At 38.8% G+C, this 19,088-nt stretch overlaps 1 protein-coding gene across 2 annotated transcripts in view; it reads left to right on the top strand.

The window, feature by feature from the left end:
• The window catches only part of ncalda (neurocalcin delta a), a 36,288-nt gene extending 19,606 nt beyond the window's left edge, over positions 1 to 16,682 (top strand). The window contains exons 2-5 of one of the 2 annotated variants that reach the window (XM_077576551.1): positions 1,228 to 1,634; positions 10,940 to 11,045; positions 15,107 to 15,226; positions 15,315 to 16,682. In XM_077576551.1, the coding sequence (XP_077432677.1) occupies positions 1,257 to 1,634; positions 10,940 to 11,045; positions 15,107 to 15,204 (582 nt within the window). In that variant the 5' untranslated portion in view covers positions 1,228 to 1,256 and the 3' untranslated portion in view covers positions 15,205 to 15,226; positions 15,315 to 16,682. Of the gene's footprint in view, positions 1 to 1,224; positions 1,635 to 10,939; positions 11,046 to 15,106; positions 15,227 to 15,314 lie in introns of both variants that reach the window. The other variant, XM_077576549.1, reaches the window with a different exon arrangement.
• The last annotated feature ends 2,406 nt before the right edge of the window (positions 16,683 to 19,088 follow it).

The following is a 19,088-nucleotide window of genomic DNA, read 5'->3' as shown; positions in this document are numbered from 1 at the left end:
TTCAAGTTTTGTTTTGTTTTTTTAAACATGCAGTTGGCTTGGCAGTACTTCACTAAAGCTACTTAATGATATTGTACATTTGCTATACATACAAATAAAATACATTAATTCAAATAAAAATTGTAATAATAATAATAACAATACAATCATAAAACGCAAAAAAAAAAATTCCAATTAAAACACATAAGAGCTTGCTTTATATTAGCATTTGCCAATGTAAAATGAGTGCTTGCATACTCAGTTGCACATATTGTGTGAGGCTGTTAAGCAAGAGGAGCAAGATTGAAGATTCCAACAACTATTACGAGGGTGCCGGCAGCACAGATGTAGATGGATGTCGACGCTGAAATTGTAATATTGCGATCAGGACGTGCATAACGTCACTCACGTGTTCCACAAGATGAGTTTGAAAGGAAACAAACAACTATAGTTGTCTAACAGCTTTCCCGAGCAATACATACATACATACATATTAGGGGTGTGCCCAAAAAACGATTCTCATAAGAATCGCGATTCTCATTTAGTACGATTCAGAATCGATTTTAAATGTCTCAAAATCGATTTTATTTAAATTATTTTATACTGTCTTGTCTTGTGTGCCTTTATTAGGAGCGCTGTTCATGTTGTACCCGGTTTGACCACTGAGGGGCAGTGTGGTTCCACGTGGTCTAATACACTGTTAAGTTGTAGCCACGTTAGAGAGTAGAAGGAAAATGTCATGATCAAGTTATTCCAATAAAAGTTTTTTTTTTTTCAGCGTGGAGCTGTTCTTTTGAGTGATAAAAGTGCCGCGAGTAGCGCGCTAATTAGCATTAGCGAGTCAGACTGGAGTAGATCATTACAACTCCTTGCACATCTATAGATTGAATCAAAAATGGTTCATAATCGAAAATCGATTCTGAATCGAATCGCATACCCCAAAATCGGAATTGAATCGAATCATGAGACATTCAAAGATTCCCACCCCTAATACATATAGACACATACAGTGCATGTGATTGGTTCAATTCTCCTGTTCCATTTAGTCATCTCTTTGACCTGACTTAACTTTATTGTATGTCATTCACTCTTTTGGCACACCTTACTTTGCTTACATGGTTGTTAAAAAAAAAAAAAGACTTCCCAGTACTGTACTTGAGTCTGCCTCACATAAAACTGGGATCAAGGAACTCACATTTCATATTTCAAACCTCTGTGTTGATATCCTTTTTCTCTGTCCTCCAGCAGTGAATCTACGACTTTAAGGACTGCCAGACATGGGGAAGCAGAACAGCAAGCTTCGTCCTGAAGTGATGCAGGACCTGCTGGAGAGCACCGACTTCACCGAGCATGAGATCCAGGAGTGGTACAAAGGCTTCTTGCGGGATTGCCCCAGTGGAAACCTGTCCATGGAGGAGTTTAAGAAGATCTATGGCAACTTCTTCCCTTATGGAGATGCCTCAAAGTTTGCAGAGCATGTCTTTCGCACCTTTGATGCTAATGGCGATGGGACGATAGACTTTCGGGAGTTCATTATTGCTCTAAGTGTGACGTCACGAGGCAAGCTGGAGCAAAAGCTAAAATGGGCCTTTAGTATGTATGACCTGGATGGAAATGGATACATCAGTAAATCTGAGATGCTGGAGATTGTACAGGTAAGCCGTCTCTATGTTGTGTACAAGGGCTAAAATACAGAATTTACTATTTTCATTTGCATTCCCAGCTCCTATTTCATTATAGTCTATCTAAGACGTAGTTCACCGATACACTAAAAGTAGTAAGGGTGTGCCCAAAAATCGATTCTCATAAAAATCGAGATTCTCTTTTAATGTGATTCTGAATCGATTTTAAATGTCCTAAAATCGATTTTATTTAAAATCGAATCGCACACCCAAAAATCGGAATCGAATCGAATTGTGAAACATTCAAAGATTCCCACCCCTAAAAAGTAGCGTCAGCAATAGTAAACCACAGTGCAGTATCTATAATAAAACATTTTTGACATTAGGAAAAACAATGCTGATGATAAAAGAGGACGGTTTTGCACCAAGATGCTAAGAGGCTATTTTATATCTGTGGAAGTGCATTCGATTAATACACTAGAATCAATCATTCATTTGGCTAGGATAAATCACATGGTTATCCTGCCATGATGAGGCAAATGTCTTCCATTTTGTCATAAATTGAAGTAACCAAATATGGGCTCTTGTCTTACAAACCGATTCCATATGGGGTTAGAAAAGCAATTGTAATTGCTCAAATAATACTGAAGGTAAATGTCCAGGGATGTTCAATTTTTTCCAAGTTTCCCTCTAGACTGGCTTGTGGGTCCCAAAGGGAAATGATTGGCAAAGTACAGTACTGACTCGTTCACATTCCTGGATTGTTACAAGGTGTTTCATTATTATTTTTTAATACGGAAACTTAAGAAAGCAGTGTTCCACTCACCTTTGATCAAGAAAGCGAAGGAAAGGAGAGAGCTTGAATGGCATTTCCTGCACTTGAGCTCCAAATGTAAACACCGTCACATGTGAGAGTCCTCCCCGAAAGCATATTAAACACACTGTAACAGCAGCTAAGTGACCCACTTTGGCTTCATATTAAGTCAAGAGACACAAGGGGCTTTATTATTGTGCCATGTGCAAATCTCGAGTGAGATGTGTAATTTTGTGCAGGGGCAGGTTAGACAGGGTTTTGGTGTTTTTGCAGATGCATATGCCATAGCGCAGTTAAAAATGGCTATTTTTGCACCATCCTGGGTATGAACACAGCCGACTTGATTCACTGCCAATCAAAGTTGCTCCTCTCATTCCCTTTGAAATCGTCTTTACATTATGAAAGGTTATCAGCGATTTCCACTTAGTGCATAATTGCATACTGTAAACTTCCCATCAGTGTTCAGCATTATATTTCATGTTTCTAGTAGTTATAGTTATGTACTGTGTGTTACCTTTTTTTTTTGTTCGTACCGTCAATTTAACAGTGTCTTTGAATGGCGGTTCTTTTGTACTTCTTTTGTACTTTTCACTACAATTGATTAATTGAAAAGATTTGTTAACCGCATTGTTCAGTACTTCCAGCACTCAGTTCATAACAAATTCCCGAGGTTATTACTTACTCTGCTCACTTAACTAAGGGTCACCTGCATGCTGCATCTCTTCTACAGAGGTTGACTCCACAAATGCCCCCCCCCCCCCCCCCCCCCCATACAAATGGCGCAATGATTGATATGTCATAGCATTACACATTAGAAAACCTAAAAATTATGATGACATGTCAAATCGGTAAAATTACCGAATGAACAATTCTGAGCTCTCCACGAAAAAAAAATATAAAAATAAAAAGAAGAAAAAAAAAAAAAATTATGTAGCACTAATTTCTGCCCCCGCAGCAATGCCGCACTGCACATGCCAGAACTTGAAACTGAAATGATGTGCATTTTATTTGTACTTGAGCCACTGACAATATCATGCCTTATATATACAGGACAAAGTTTCAATGTTAAATTTGTCTCCCTATACCACAGTGACACAGGAAAATGTCATGCATATCTCTCCTTTTCCAGTATAATTAAACCACGCTCTCTGTGAAATGGTAGCACTTTTACCCCTAAATACCAACATGTGACAGCTAAAATGTCACACTGTCCCCCAACTTAGTAAGTGGTAAATTACTTGATGAATGAGTGGCTACGCTCATTTGCACAGATTTGAGTCAAACCTTGGATGCGTCATTTATTGAGCGGGATTTATGGTTCAGCAAGTACACATAGGGATGAATTCCAAAGGTCTTTTTTTTTAACCTAATTCTGGTTACTTAATTCTGTCTGTTAGCAAGAGCTACTATATCGTGATAACTTACATTTATGTTTCTGCATTTGGCAATTTATTATTATATTATATTATTAGTATGGGATTTTTTTTAATGGGCTTTAGGTGAACTGATGAATACACACACGCACGCACGCACGCACGCACACACACGCACATACACATACTCACCCACATTTAAAAAAAATTATATATATATATATATATATATATGTGTGTATATATATGTGTATATATATTTAAAAACATTTTTAAAAAAAAGAAAAGAGAAAAAAAAAATTATTTTTATTTTTTTTAAAGGAGAGCAATGATGATGTCAAATCGAATGAACAATACTGAGCTCTCCTTAAAAAAATAAAAATAAAAAAAGAATTCCAAAGGTCTTTTTTTTTGTATCAAAACTGCAGTAACTCTGCTGAGCCTTGTGACAAATGAACTACATTATAAATGGCTATTTAAAGTTATTTCCAGTTGTGGCGCTATTAATTAATTCGCCTTAATTCAATTAACCATTAGCAAAAATATTTACATTCTTTCCTAGTTAAATAAGGCAGTGACAGTGATGGTGCCCTTTTACTCGCCCATCTTGGACTCCATTACCATCTGGCGCGTGCAAGTTAATGGCAAGATGAAAGGTTTTCATACAAGAAACCAAACCTCATGATGATTACCAGTTTACCATAAACATTTAAACTTTTAATGCTGTCATCTCAAAACATGATGTTGATTATCCAAATACAATTGTCACAATGCTATTATGACTCTTTGCTTTTGGTAAAAACAAAACGACCACTATAAAGATCAGGCTCATTTGTGAGAATTTCATTCATTCTCATTGACCTTTTAAGTTTGTGTTAGGGGCGGGAATAGGAAACCTAAGCAACCCTGATTTGTTGGAATTTAGATGTCTCTGGGGTTGGTGAAGGACTCTGGTTGGTGGCCTGGTGGGCGGTGTCTGGTCGGTGCTGGATTTCACTTTCCTTTCTTTTCTTTGGTCCTTCCTCGGGTCTCCTGACAGTCTCACGACTCTGAACTAATGAATACACACACACTCGCACGCACGCACACACACGCACGCACATACACTTACTCAGCCACATAAAAAAATAAAAATTAAAAAAAGAGCAATGATGATGACATGTCAAATCGGTAAAATTACCGAATGAACAATACTGAGCTCTCCAGAAAAAAAAAAAGGAAACCTAAGCACAATTCCCGTGTAACCTATGAAAAGGAAGATGTGATACTTTTGTTAAGTCTTAGTATTTTTGTGCATCTTATTTGTGTGCATGTAAGAATTCTAGTTACACTTGTATAAATGAAAACTAGTTTTTTTTTACTAGTAATCTTGAAAGCTCCTGATAAACATTCGCCTGTTTCAAAGCCACTGACTGTGAGGAAAAGTGTTTGTTTTTTTTTAACTACAAATATGCTTGCAGAAAAAAAGTGAGGTGAAATCTCCTGTTGTATGAATCCCTTGGCACTTCAGGTGTTGTTCTTGGAACCCATCTTAAACGTTAGTAGTGCCAGTGTTCCATTTAAGCTACCTAGTAGCCTCCCAAAACAGCTTAAAAAAAATAGCACATAGCGTACGGAGTAACAGAAAAACTCGAACATATGTGCTAAAATCAATGGTTACCCCTATCTTCATTGAGAAAAAATGATGAAGAAAACATTTATGTTCTTGTTTTATTTTTTATGCAGACCAGGGTAATGAGTCTGCTTTCATGAAGGATGACAGAAATCAGGCAATATTTGCTGTTGAGAGGTTGAACGCTAAGGTTTTGGATTTGCTAAGGTTAACAACGGCTCTAAATGATTTATCAATTGTCAAAATAGCTTTTGATTAATTTGGTGATCACGATTAGTAATTAGTCGATTAATCGATTAGTTGTGACCCCTTTAGTGGAATTAAGTTCAACACCAAATATGGTACCTTACATACCTTTATGAACTGTAATTATTGGTGAAAACAGACCAAGATAGAAAATGGAGACGGGACAAAAGAAGTAGCAGCTGAATACAAATAAGACTCCACACAGCCTCGGGGGCGAGAGGAGAGCTGAGCTGAAAAGATGCATTTGATGGCAGAATGTCATATGAGCCCAAATAACATCCAATTAGGCCAAGTCACTGAGATCTTGGACTAGCGTGCCCAAAGATGGTTTGTTTTTCTGGAAAAGCACGTCATTCTGATATTTCAGCCGCATCAGTGTTCCTACTAGTCACTTGTTTAAAGATGGCTGAGTTTACTAATCACTACTATGGCAGCCATGGTGTAAAAACCTCTGGCTGGAATTTAATGGGATATACACTGATACGTTCCTCAATAGTGACTCACATCGGAAGCGTATTCGTGTCAGTCTTGCGAAGCAGTCTTTTTTTAAAAACATTTTTATGGAGAGCTCAGTATTGTCCATTCGATTTGACATGTCATTTTATATATATATATATATATGAATATGAATATATTATATATATTCATCAGTTCACCTAAAGCCCATTAAAAAAAATCCCATACTAATAATATAATATAATAATAAATTGCCAAATGCAGAAACATCAATGTAAGTTATCACGATATAGTGGCTCTCGCTAACAGACAGAATTAAGTAACCAGAATTAGGTTAAAAAATTCTATATACGTAGACCATGTTTGTATAAATTTTGATATTTGGTTTTTATTTGAGGCAGATATTTTTTCATTAAAATGTGATTTATGAGGTGGTTAGACCATTGGTCGATATTCAGAGTTTGTTTATTTTTCCAGTTAACAAGAATTGTTTTTTTTAGCGATAGTAAGGGCTACAAGTGTAGATTGAAATTGTTTATGTGGTAAGTCAGTTGTTGTTAGGTCACCTAGCAAACACAAGTTTGGAGATAAAGGTCAGTCCAAAATAGCGGAAAGTTTTTCTAAGACTTTAGTCCAGAAATACATAACCGGAGTACATAACCATAAAGCATGAACATAAGTGTCTGTAGTGTTTTGTAAACATTGCGAAGCAGTCTTGGTGGCAAAGCGTTCATTCCCCAGGCCACTTTTTTAGTCTTTATGACCGGAAAATCTTTTTCTCATAAGATAGGTCTATGCCAGGGTTACTTGTAATGATCTATTGCCAGATTTGTCATTCGGACTATGTATGACGATGTAGCAGGCTAAATCAGCAGGCTTGATCGCTAGATGGAAATGCAAAGCAGTTACCATGACAACAATAAACATACAGGAAAGGTAAGTAGGTCTACTTTAACATTCCAAGTCAGAGGAACATTGACTTAGTCTTGGTGTTTGTACATTATTTGTTGTTAATATAAATGTTTCTGTCATGGAGGTTATGTTGTGTGGCCGGCTAGCTCAATAGCATGCCTGGGTGCAGCCAAGACTGAAGTACCGGACAAAATTGTTGTTCCAGTTGTGAAGAGTAAGGGAGCTCAGTACACATCTTTACAGTACAAAATGTGTCTTCTTTTGACAGAAAATGTGTTGGAAGTGAATCAGTAGTGATTCTGACTCCATTTTGCTTCAGTTACTCCAAGTAAAATTAATCAATAATCAGTTCCCCACCGTCGACAGCATTTTTCATATGATCTGTTAGTGGCCCATAGGAAGGGCAGCTGAGCACGGAGGTGCACACCTGTAGGCAATTGGCAATTAGTTCCTTTTTTTTGGTTGTTGTTTTCTCTTTGGAGAGCTCAGTATTGTTCATTCGGTAATTTTATCGATTTGACATGTCATCATCATTGCTCTCTCTCTTTTTTTTAAATTATTATTATTATTATTATTTTTTTTTTAGTTCCTTGTTTTAAGGCTCCCCCAGCATACCAGCAGGTTGCCGGATCATTCCTCTGTTTGCAGTTTGCATTCTGGTTTTTGTCTTCTTGGGTTGCAGTCCGGTCCTCCCGTTTGTGGCAGTGAGTTAGTTTTGTCATCATTATTCATGATTTGATTGTACTTTGTAATTTATGGTCCGACCCAATTGGTAGCACCTTTTGTTCTTTTGTACTTTGCAGTTTTGTTTGCCCCTTTAGTTTTTTTTGTAACAAAGACTATTTGTGTTTTCCGACGCTCTGTTGCTGCTTGGGGGTCCAAATCATTAAAAAACAGAACAGGAACTTATTCATTTGTGCTTTCAATCATTGTCACAATACCACAATTCTAACTCTGATACAATACTTTTATAAATGTTTAGACTGTCATGTCTGGGGAGATCTGGCTTTGGTTGAGGGCCCTGAGTGGGTTCCCGCCCTTCCGCGGGTTGACCAATCCGGGCCCTCAGCCACTTGTGCCTGGCCCCAGGTGTGGCTAGTTACCCAATTAGTGTGGGTGCATTTAGTTCCCGGGTGGTGATCAGTCCGTGTGGGATCATTGCCGCTTGCCACGGTCACCCCCGGAGTTCTGTCTGTCATTTTGATTTTTGTACCTTTTCAGTTCCTTGTTTATTTTATGCTAACCAGTAGTGATGGGAAAATGAAGCATCATGAAGCAATGAGGCCTTCCATCCAACTGCTTCGCTCCTGGGCCGAAGCATCATGAGGCTTCATTTGCTCTATTGCGCCATCATGTGGACAATAAATTTCATGACAGAGTGATTAAAATGATACCATAGATTTGATGGGGTCAAAAGGGCAGGGAGTTGTGATGTGAATGAATGTGCGTGTGGTACTTGAAAGAATGATTTCTCTATTTGTTTTGTTTTTTAGACATTGACATATAAACAAGGAACACATTTCATTCATTTTTATTTAGGAAAACTAGCATTTCCAAAGTTTTGGGCTTCAAACGGTTTCTTCTTTTACATAGGATTTCTCCTGCTTTTGAAAATATTCTTTCGCAAGGGACGGATGAGGCCGGGGTACAGAGAAAGGTTATTGCTAGTTTGTAGCGGTTTAGGTAAACATGTTTGTGCAGCTAGCAGTAGTCCAGGGGGTTTGACATCCTGCTTATGTTGGGTTCCCCCAGGTAAGTGTGGACCTCCACAGTCGCATCTGCGGTCTCACTCTGGGTCCTCCTCTGCATGACTGTGTGGTCCAATCGCCGCCACAGTTTGTCACCTAAGACACAACAAACCGACTAACAGCCAACAGGCAGTTCTGGCTGCCCATCGTAGAGAGGGGAACAAAAGAATGCCTTATCCCACAATAATGCACTGCCGCTCATTTCCTATTGCTTAATTAACACCATTAGAATGTATCGAATATTTTTTATTTTTCTGGAGAAGAAGAAAAAGGAAAAAAAAAAAAGAATGTATTGAATATTACCTTGCTCCACAGGCTGGGAAGCTTCTGATGTGTCCGGTTGTGTTGATGATGATGAGGAGGAGGAGGAGGAGGAGGAGGAGGAGGAGGAGGAGGAGGAGGAGGAGGAGGAGGAGGAGGAGGAGGAGGAGGAGGAGGAGGAGGAGGAGGAGGAGGAGGAGGAGGAGGAGGAGGAGGCCCTGTGCCGGATCACTGTCGCACATTCAGCTGTGAGCCTCCTCTCAGCCTCTTGTGCTTTATTGGGGCTAAAGAGTGTTCTCTTGGTACCCAAGTTCTTTAGAACAAAGTTTACACTTCACCTTTTAAGTAGAAGAAAGACATTAAAACGAGGGATATACTGTGTTGTCACAATAATTTACAATATTTATTCACACTGGTTATTATAATTTGTACCTTTTTAGGAGAGATCTGCTCAAAATGATCCCAGACAGGGGATGTTCTCTTCTTTTTCGTTGTGGACTGGACATTGCAAAACGAATCCGATTGAATTGAGGTTTGAAGATGCGAGTTGTGTCAGTGTCACCTGTGAGCTCATTGTCGTCTCGGTGCGCCATTTTATGTCGAATCACCCGCGAAACTATGTGTTGGCGATGACGTAGGAAGCCCGTCTCGCGACGCTTAGCAACGCGCGTTCCGAGGCTTCGGGCGTGGCCACAAGCGTTCCGAGGCTTCTGAACCAACGCGTAACCAACACATGCCTCGATGCGCGCTTTGCAGATTCTTTTTCCGGTTTACTCGGCACACGCATCGGCGCCTCGGCACAGTTGGGCACATCACTACTAACCAGTTCCTCGGTTAGTGTTTTCTGTAAAATAAAGCACGCCAGTCTCGCCTGCACTCCTGCTGTGGTTCTCCTGCCTCCCTGCATTTTGGGTCCTCCACCTCACACGCCGACAGACATCACGCCGCTCCGTGACCACACCGTAACATAGACATTCACAAACCTAAAAATTGAGTAAAAGCAGTGGCCTCGTCAATGGCGGAACATGGAATTGTACATTTGACCTTTTTAGTTTTTCTTGGCACTCTGTGTAGCTCAGAATTACGCCTATGCGTCTTACTGGCTAAATATCGAAACAAGTTGTTTACAACAGATGATGCAAATGTGCTGCCGATCAGATCTTTTGTGACCCAGAAGATGAGCTGCCCTGACACTTTGTAATAGGGAAGCATAACCATCACCTATTTAAAGCACTGTAATCACAATCAGCCCTCTTCTGTTCACGTCAGTTCTCATTCTCCTCAAGGCCGCCTCCTTATTAGAGACAGCAAGAGTGCGGCTATGATGATTTCAGTGTTTACCACCGAGCTGCCTGCATCAGACAACAGCGAATAGTTTGGTGTGTGTGTGTGTGTGTGTGTGTGTACTGTGCGTGTTATCAGCAATTATCTTGATGTAGAGGAAAACCTCTTTTGAGTAAGGGCTGTCCATTTTGAATACAAATGGCATCTATTGCAGACACTGATTAGCAGTGACCTCAGCCATCTTTTGTGAGATAAACAAGAAAGCTGACACATACTGCACAGACAAGTGCTTCGCAAATCTAAAAGTGTAGTTCGATTCAAAAAGCATATAGAGAGAGATATTAAAACGCATTCCTACCTAATAAAAAAACTAAAATATTTTGTGATTGTTCCTTTTAAGTGATTTTTTTTCTTCATCTTGCTTGAAGTCAGCTGAGATTGACTCCAGCTCTGTATGAATAGGATCAGTTTGGTTGAGAGAAAAAAATGTAATCCCAAAAGTTGAATAGTTGGTCAAAGTTTCATTTGTGTTGTAAATTGCTTATTTAGTATAAACAAGCAAACTGTTTACTTTGGTCAAAGTGATTTGGGAAAATTAATGACCACCCAATGGTGTGTTTGCCTTCATGCAGGCTATTTATAAGATGGTGTCCTCTGTGATGAAGATGCCTGAGGATGAGTCAACGCCTGAGAAAAGGACGGAGAAGATCTTCAGGCAAATGGACACCAACAGAGATGGTAAAATTGCTTTATTTGATGCTTCTTCTTTTTTTTAAGGAAACAAAGTTCCCAGGTGTTGACATGCTTTCGTCAAAAATAAATACCTCCGAAGATCACGTATCAAGCCACAAAAAAAAGCAACTGCGAAGCGAAGTCCCCAAAAGGCAGAGAAAGCAATTCATCACTAGCTGTCAAATTAGACCTGTTAATTAAGTCAGTGTATGTGATGCATGCAAAATGTGCCTAATTATGCACAGTAGTGTATAATTACACAATTATTTAAATATGGTCTAATTTAATGTTACCTCTTTTTTTTGTTATCACTATGGTATTGTTTAGGCATGCGCATGTAATACATTATGGTTGGGCGGTATTCAACTTTTTTGACACCATTTTATCGTCCCCTCATTACACCGGGGTGTACGGTAATACCATCACTAATGTTAGACTTATTATGTAGCTTGCGCCGACCACCGCAAATCTGTTTAGTTAATGGTCGCTAATTGTGCCAACGTCAGCAAACAAATTCCGGTTGGCTTCGTAACATAATTATGAAGTATTGCAGCGCTGTACAAATAATCAGGGCAAGCGGCGGGCGAGCTAGCAACAACTCTCTAATGACAATTTCTAACAATTAATGTCAGCCATAGACGACAACAACACCCTACCCGGTAGGGGTGTGAATTGCCTACTACCTGGCGATTCGATTAGTATCACGATTCATAGGTCACGATTCGATTAGATACCGATTTATCCCGATACGAATCTATAAATTGATTATTGCGATTTTTCTTTTCCTCACATTTAGAAAATACTAATCAGTAAACTTGTACATGCACACTGTAAGATTTGTTTGAAAATGTATTTATTGATCTGAAAATTCAGGCTTATAACTGAGCCACAAACAGGTTGCAGTCTGTTTCATGTTTGAACAGCACTAAAATAAAATATTAAGGCTTAATGTTCCATTAATATAACATTCTTCCATGCTTAATGTGTGAATCCTAACCCTAAGTAAGACATTTTGTTGAATATTTCCATAAAAAATGTATGTGTAAAAATCGATTCGTCCGCATATCAAATCGATTCGAGAATTGCGCGCTAAATTTTTTGATTTTTTTCTAACACCCCTACTACCCGATATGTAGCTTACAAAAACAGTCTCACGTTGCCTTTGTGTAGCCTGGAAACCAGACTCATCTGTTGCATTCAAGCGCTTTACCAAACCATACCAAACGCCCCCACAAACAGGACAGGAGAGATCAAGTACTGACTGTGACAGCAAAGGATCACAAAAGTCACGGTTCGGATTGGATCACGAATTTGAGGCACAGATTGAATCGTTTTTTTTGGATCATAAAACAAAACAAGATAAATTGTTTTATTTTATAAAACACTTTTGCCCATGAAATAATAATAATAATGAATCAACTCAAAATGTCTAATTTGGTCGTTTAGGATTTAGGGACACAACTTTAAGTGCAAGAAGAGGCAGTTACATTCTTATTTTATACCTGCTCCATGTATAAAATAACAAGGTGTTAATGGCTTAAAGTTGTTTTCCTAAAATCTAAACATCAATATTTGACATTTTGAGTTGAATGTTCTTATTTATTGGAAAATGTGTTTTATAAAATAAATGAAGACAAAGTTCTATTATCTTTTTTTATATATAATGAAAAAGACAAAGTGCAATTTAAGGCACATTCCCTTTCTTTAAACATGGAAAGTGAATTACTAAGTAGCTTAGGCCCAGGATATTGACAAATTAACGAAAGCAAACCAGGTAGGTGTCACTCATTACTGTTGCCAGCCCTTTTTTGCACTTCAGGGCCACCGTACCAGCCAGGCACTAATGCTAACACTAGCTGCTAGCCACTAACGTCGGAGACTTGCGGCGTATCATACAATTAACCAGCGGTTTCTTAGCATCCTAAATTAGCGATTAAATATACTTTCAGGATGACATTGTGAAAATGTTGGTAGAAAATATGTAATTTAAATAAAAACTTAGATATGTAAGCCAACACGTCGAATAAGGAAGTCAAGCTGGCAGTCACGGTGCCATGCAGGCCAACTTCTAAGTAAAAGCCCAACAAGGCAATTGCATTGGCATCAATGTATTGTTTGGTAAAGCTTTATTTTTTTAAGTTAGCCCTAGTGTAGGCGGCGCGTTACGTTGAATATGTTTACAGCTTCATTGACATGTTTGAATGACGGGGTAAACCATTATGCTTTGCGCTGGTGTGCCATTATAAAATATCGATACTGCCGTTAGTGTATCGATATATTTATTGTAACAGAGAGCACAACAATATATTTCAATATCGATTTTTGCATTGTGACATCTGGACATCTGTCCGAACGGCCAAGTCACATGTATCCGACCTATACGTCATCAAAAGCCGAATATGTGCTCTGTGTGGGCAGGGGAGAGTACTCGAGAGACTACTGCACCGTCAATCCCCGTGAAACTGCTAAATTGTTTCGAGTAACAGTGTTGGCTTCATATTTGACTCGAATTTAATCCCACTTGAAGCATAAAGTGGACATTTGTGCTGATAATAGTCATTCAGCCACGCAGACGGTTCATTTATTGCACACGGCAATGACATGACATCATCTTTAGTAAACGTCTCCATGAGATGAAATCAAAAAGCCTTGCTTCATTTCCCGAAGATATTTTTACCTCCTGCCGCATCGCTGCTCTGTAGATATGAGAAGATAAAAAGATAAGTCTGTAAACACAAAATAAGTTTGCAATTATGTAATGTGAATGATTATACAAAAAATTAAAATCATATTTTACCAAAAGATCCGAATTGAGCATTGAAGACCTTCTGTGTGAACCTAACACGGAGAGTATTGGGAAACTCACTCTCTACCAAAAGTATTGGAACAGTCGGATTATTTTATTTCTGCTGTAAACTAAAAACATTTGGCTTTAAAACATCAAAAGATGAATATGAGACAAGAGATTAGATTTGATTTCCAAGTACTTAACTGATTCTAGAATAAATGTAGTCTTCACAAGCAAATTCCAAATCTGAATCCGAGGGTAGACATTCAACACTTTGTTTGAATAATCAGAGGTGGGTAGAGTAGCCAAAAATTGTACTCAAGTAAGAGTAGCGCTACTTCAAAATAATATTACTCAAGTTTTTTTTTTTTAATCACTCAAGTACAAGTAAAAAAAGTATTCGCTAAAAATAATACTCAAGTACTGAGTAACTGCTAGAACATAAAGTCTGATTTATTTTTTTAAAACAATGTCATCAGATAGACAAAAACATTCAATTATATGCAAATTCTGGCATCTTCAAATCATTTAAAAAAAACAACAACAAAACCTAGAAAAATTCCCACGGAAATTTTGAATGGGACAAAACTTACGCCTCCTCTCCTCTTTGCTCCGACTCTCCGTGACCTGTTGTGTTCTATCTTCTGCCATGGTGCTAAAGCTGGCAAGTTAATTGTTTGATTGACGCTAATATGCGAAGGAGACGCTCCCTCCAAAAGCGAACAGTGGCGCGTGGGGGATGTGGGGGGGGTCGGGGGGGCGTTATGTTGTTGAACGGCTCTCACATTGAAGAGCCGTTCAAAAGACTCGATTCGTTCGTGAACGCCACATCACTAGTGTCCGCGGAAATGTTCCCACACAGTCAGTCAAGCGGAGCGCTTACGTGAAAATACGCCAAATCAAATGTATGAATCGGCCGACGGGTAACGACTCTAGTGTAGCCCAAGATAGCGGAGTATGAGTAGCGTTACTTCTTTACACATCTACTCAAGTAAAAGTAAAAAGTATTGCGTGGTAAAACTACTCTCAGAAGTACATTTTTTTTTCAAAAAGTTACTCAAGTAAATATAACAGAGTAAATGTAACTTGTTACTACCCGGTCAGTGAAATCGAACAAGCTTAGTGAACTTAAAATAAGTTTTTTTAGTTAAACTGCCCACACTTGGTGAGTGGATTCAAAATGTTACAGTACTGAAATTTGCTTTTAAAAAAGCATCACCTGAAAATTCATGCCATAGTCACGTTAAAACTGACTGTTCTAACCCCTACTGTGTTTTAGGAAAGCTGTCCCTGGAGGAGTTCATCAAGGGGGCAAAAAGTGACCCCTCCATCGTACGCCTGTTGCAATGTGACCCCAGCAGCGCTGGCCAGTTTTAAAGAAGAAGCATCCACTTGACTTGTAAGGCTCACATTAAGCCTATCCAATTTTTCATTTGATGAAACTATTCACACTGTCAGTTCTCAGCAGGTCATTGTGTCTCCTTTAGAACTTCTCTGGGTGATGATCCATAATGTCCTTCACCCTCCACTACGGAGAAGACTGATGATGAAGAATGTCAAGCACGTGACGATGAAGACGACAGGCCTTCAGTATCCACTGAAGACGTCAAAAGCTGCGCACAACTTTCGACCCACTTGCAGTTTTTTTCTAATTCCAGGCAAACTCCAACTGCCAGACCTTCGCCTGCTTTTGAAAAGCCCAGTGATTGCTATCAACACGCTCATAGAGAAGATTTTCCACTAGGTTGTACATACACTGGTGTTTCCGTATCAGTGGACTGCACAAGGGTGTACAATAATGAGAACCACAGCGGCGTTGGGATGAAAATGACAGGAGAATTTAATCTCCAGAGCAGACTTGAGAACACGTATTGTTTGATTTCTTCTTTGCTACATTGTGTGAGAATGTATATTGATGTATATGGTGACTTCCACAGATTTGTGTTTGGTTGCAAAAACCAAAACCAAAATGCTCCTATTTGCATTTCCAGCACTTGCAAGCTCTCACAAATGAATTTTTGATCTCTCTACTATTTGATTACAATGTAGGGACATAAAAAAAGAGCAATTTGTAAAGCAGATCCAGCCCATGATGATTGTAGTATCTGTCATCTTTGTATTCTTGCTTATGTGGAATTTCCAGCATTACAAAAAAACACGACACTTAATTTTAGATGTTTTTAAATGCCGCATGTCAGATGGAATCACTACTCAAAACACATATGCATGAAGCTTAAATGCTTGTGTGTATTTACTGTATGACTGTCGTGTGCAGATGAGTGGCTGAATGGCCAGTCACACATGCAGTTCTTTGCTTCGGTTCTCAAGTACTGTATATTGCCAGGATCAGTACTAACACTAGTCAGTATTATTGAAACCACTGTTTGAGTTCTTTTTTTAAAAAGAAGTTGGACCCCGAGTGGCGCCTGGCTCCCTTCATCATGGAGGAGCCACTTTAGTAAGGCTAGGCTTTGGGTCCTATATTGAAGAACTGCTGTTTTTATTTCATACCATGCAGATTTAAAAAAAAAACAATTACTCCATAAACTACTGCAATGATAACCCCAATGGGTTGCTTTTATTGTATTTGTGAGATTTTATTTTTTTTGTCAGGGCTGCATCAGGTGTAACTTTTTTTTTAAATGCAAAAAAAAAATGTGGTCAAGTACCAAATTATCAACAAAAGCAGTATTGTATAAATGTATACTGTATATTTGTGATTTGTTCAATGGAATGTTTGTAGTTGTTGCATTTTTGTAGGTTTTGTATGGTATCCTGTGTTAAATGGATAAAGTTGGAGGAATACAGGATTCTGAATTTGGTCAGCCTTAAAATTAAATTTACAATTTAATGTAGTCTCTTGTGTCTGGTCTTATTGTGATTTTGTTTACGGACTGATCTCGGAATCCTTACAGCTGTTTTCCAAATTGTGAGTCAACCAACGCGCAATGCAACTGTTAGGCATATTTGCTTAAATGTTCAAAATGTGTTCAAAAACAGAACGCGGACAAAGCAAGCAAGGAAACACTAGTAAAATGCTGCCGTCATCTTATTACTGACAACTGGCTGAAGTGTCAATCAAACAGATGTGCTGAAATATGTCAGGGGGGGTTCTAGTGCTGACATCTTTTTTACATACACACCCATTACATAAGTGCCAATGTTGAGTCCAATGAAGGGCCCCTTTAACGGTTGTTGCTGGGTAACAGAAAATCCGTGGCAAAATATCTGGTTTGTATGTAGAACCTTTCCAGGCTGGTCTCACTCGCCTCCCAGAGAGAAAAAGATCAATTCGAACTTGTTTCAGCAAAAGTCACATGCACATACTGTTTTGATGCACACGTTTGCTCCCCAAAATTCTGCCAATTACAATTACCTCTAATGTTACATGTGAATACTGGGAAATGCTGCCAAACAAAGACAATTATAATCACAGCGTCGTATAGCTAGCAATTTAAAGCAAGTGCGCCCTCTAGTGTGGACAGCAGCACAATCAGGCGGAACTGCACTGGCCACTGGGCATTAAGATTCTTTATTTCAACGTGAGTAAGCCCAAAAATAAATAGATCATTCATTCAAGACCTTTAAAAATGTTACCAATAACCTGTACAATTCAAATCGACAAATTAAACAAGTCAAATAACAATGGTTCAGGTGTGTGCAAACCCGAAATACGTGAGATGAAAGACATTTATTTGGGTAATTTGGTCTTTTGGGGAAGAATTTATCAGACCATGACAATAGTTGGGCCCTTTTGTTGACCTGACAAATAAGCCACTTAATATAGTCAAGTACATAAGAATTCACTTTAGCTGACTTAAAGTGTCAGTCAATTTAGAGTGAAGAATATGAAGTGAAGTTGAAACTTCTAAAAAGGAGAGAATGGTGGGGTTTTTTTGTTTTGTTTTTCCTGTTTGAAGTTAAATTCAAGGATATACAAAGGGTTGCTGACAGCACGATGAACTGGTTAAAGAGTTCAAATTTAGGCTCTGGCCTTCCTGTGAGGAGTTTGTGTATTCTCTTTGTGGGCATTCTCCCAGAAATTCGACCTAATAAGAATATTATCTGAAATTGGTTGTTTTGACTTTGTTGCCCTATTAAAAACATTAAAACCAATGCATGAAAGTTTATCTGGCCAGTGTAACTGCTTTAATAGATGTGATGGCACTTTGGAAACAAATGGCAATAATAAATTATCATTTTCTCGGTTGATACTTTGATCAGCTTTATTTTTGCTGAGAGCAAACAAATATGTAGTGATTAACCCTGAGAGCAATCCCTAAGACTCTTCTAAGACTTTGAGTCTTATCAACTTCTATATGATTTACGTCTAAAAATAATTTGACGTCATTTCAGTCCTGCCATTTTGACAGATTGTTCAGGTTTCATTTTGTTCCTTGACAGGTTTGTACCGAGCCCCATACATGACATGGTGGATAAAAATTGTGGCCACAATCAACGACAAAGTTTCATGCGCTTGTGTTAGGTTTTGCAGCGTGCAACTCCTCAAGACCAAGGACAATTTTCACAAACTATAGAGTGATTAAGTTAATCTCCACCCGTGCAGTCTACATTTACTAAATGTACTAAATGTTTGGCATTCCTAACCACTGAGCTGTGAGGGGTCATTAGGTGTGCTAAAAAAAAGTATCCACTTTCATGTAATTGGTCTAAAAAAATCCTTATTTATTTACAACACATTTGTTCAACTTTATCAGTGACATTTAGTGACAGGCAGAACAATTTATTACTCTTCCGGTCGATGTCAGAAAGTACAATTACAGCAGGGGTCACCAACTTGTTTTTTTAACTGAGGGCTATATGTTCATGCCCAGTGCTCATCTGGCACGGGATAGGGTCTACATCTGCACAGTGGCGGGCTGAAGTAAGTTTTGGTATTTTCGCTTTCTTGGTATTTTCGCTGTCCCGTCCGTGCAAGTAGGTGCCACCAATCGAGGCTCTTCTCATTCCCTTGAAATGCTGCACACAGGAGCTGTACTAGTCCTTTATATGGCGAAAGAATAAACTGTTTTACTTGTGTCCTGCGGCAGGTCACGTAACGTACGTTACAAGCAGACATCCACCGGTGGATGATATAAAGTTGACCAAGGAGATAACAGTTCAGTGAAGTGGGCACTTGGAGACCACCTTTGTCCGTGATTGTAGGTACTTGCCCATGTGAGTTCATGCTCCACGGCCAGTGCTGAGAGTCCTACCTTCAAACAGCTCAAAATGGAAGAAAAACACGGACATGAGGACAA

The sequence above is a fragment of the Vanacampus margaritifer genome, chromosome 9 (assembly GCF_051991255.1).
Source record: "Vanacampus margaritifer isolate UIUO_Vmar chromosome 9, RoL_Vmar_1.0, whole genome shotgun sequence".
Classification (NCBI taxonomy): Eukaryota; Metazoa; Chordata; class Actinopteri; order Syngnathiformes; family Syngnathidae; genus Vanacampus; species Vanacampus margaritifer.
Note: the sequence above shows the minus strand (reverse complement) of the source record. Positions and strands in the feature narration are given on the sequence as shown.